This window comes from Pteropus vampyrus, unplaced genomic scaffold (genome assembly GCF_000151845.1).
Source record: "Pteropus vampyrus isolate Shadow unplaced genomic scaffold, Pvam_2.0 Scaffold1895, whole genome shotgun sequence".
Taxonomy (NCBI): domain Eukaryota; kingdom Metazoa; phylum Chordata; class Mammalia; order Chiroptera; family Pteropodidae; genus Pteropus; species Pteropus vampyrus.
In genome coordinates, this window is record NW_011890676.1 from 8,599 (window position 1) to 10,146 (window position 1,548).

Genomic DNA, 1,548 nt, shown 5'->3' on the forward strand with positions numbered 1-1,548 from the left:
TCTCTCGTGACCCCTCCCCACCCCGTACACATGGCCGCTACCACCAATGACCAGGAGGTAACCGGCTCTGAAGCCCACGTGTCCCCTGTCCCTGGGAAAAAGAGTCCAGATTTAATCACCTGAGCAAAATCTTTTATTGAAAAGACGATCTATCATCTGGTTCCCCCAAATGCAAATAATGTCACTCGGTGGATTCCTTAGGCCTTTGAGGGGAGTTTCTAAAGGTGTAGGAGGTGCCACAAACCTCACTGGCACAGCGACCTGCCTCTGGTGACAAGGGATCTTTTGTAAGAGAAGTTGTGTGTTTGTAAGGAACCAAGTTCTCTTGCTCACCGTTGGTTCTCCTCCATGGCAGCCACCCGTCACCCCATGAAAGCTGAAAGACCCCACCATACAATGAGCCCCTTTCGGCCACGGTCCCGGCACCCCGGGCCTTGGAGTTGCTTCTGTCCCCGGAGCAGAGCTGGCCCCAGGGTGAGGTTCTACCCAGACAGTCAGTCGCTGCCGTAATGCTGGGGCTCGGGCCCCAGCCCTGCGCACACCCAGGGGCTCACGGTCGCTCTCGGAAGGTCGTCTGTCTAGTTCCGTTTGGCGTCCAGTTGGCTGAGTCGCTTGACGATCATGCTGTTGATTTTCTTAAGGTCGTCGATGTCCTTTCCCTCAGCTGTCAGTCTTCTTGACACGTCATCCATCTTGTTCCCAGTCTGAACTTCAAAACGGAAAACAGACCGCGTCACACGGGTTCCCAGCGTGTTCCGTGGGACTCTGGGCAGGCACCCTGCTCCAACAGCCCACGCGGCCCAGAGCCCCGGGAGGGAGGCTGCCGAGGGCTGAGGTCACCACCAAGAGAATTATCTTTGCAGCCTCTTGGTGCCGGTCAGCCTGTACAACCGTTGGCAGCTCCGCACAGATTTTGGCTGAGAAAGACATTGCTAGGAGCAAGCAAAAAAAAAAAAAAAGAAAGAAAGAAAAGAAAAACCCTGCCAGCGTGTCTGAGTAACCCCAGAGACGTCACTGTCATGCTGGCTCACGCTGATGAGCCAACAGTGATGTTGGGGGCTCCAGCCTATGTGGCACAGCTCCGCTGGCTCTGAATTACCAGCCCATACTGTATGTGTGTTAATTCTCCTCAGACCACCCTGATAGCAGACAGACAAAATCTGCAAAATAGGCAGATCCCTGCCGTAGAGTAACTGGGGGAATGGAACACTCTGAGGTCTGCTTATCGGAGTTAAATTTTCCAAGAAATTAAACGCAGAATCAGTACTTAGTATGTGGACTTCTAATCATTTCCATTTCAGGCAAGTTTTTTCCAAGGTATGTTTCAGAAACTAACAATATTAGTAACACGCCATTGGGCTTAGCCAATAAACTAACACGGGGAGGTAAATTCGATGACAGAGCGTCACCTTCCGAACTGGGGACAGATTGCTGCCCAGAAGCTGCCTCTCCGCCACATCTGAAACATGACGTTGAATGAATTATGATCCAAGACACGAGGGAAGGGTTTCAACTGAGCTCTGCCGCATCGCACGGCAGAGATGCCAC

General features: G+C 52.4%; 1 protein-coding gene across 1 annotated transcript in view; it reads right to left on the reverse strand.

The window, feature by feature from the left end:
• Positions 1 to 110: 110 nt before the first annotated feature.
• Positions 111 to 1,548, reverse strand: part of LOC105310292 (leucine-rich single-pass membrane protein 1-like) — a gene marked incomplete at its 5' end in the record, with an annotated part of 3,126 nt that continues 1,688 nt past the window's right edge. The window contains one exon of the mRNA XM_023526659.1: positions 111 to 709. Within this exon, the coding sequence (XP_023382427.1) occupies positions 579 to 709 (131 nt within the window). The remainder of the gene's footprint in view (positions 710 to 1,548) is intronic.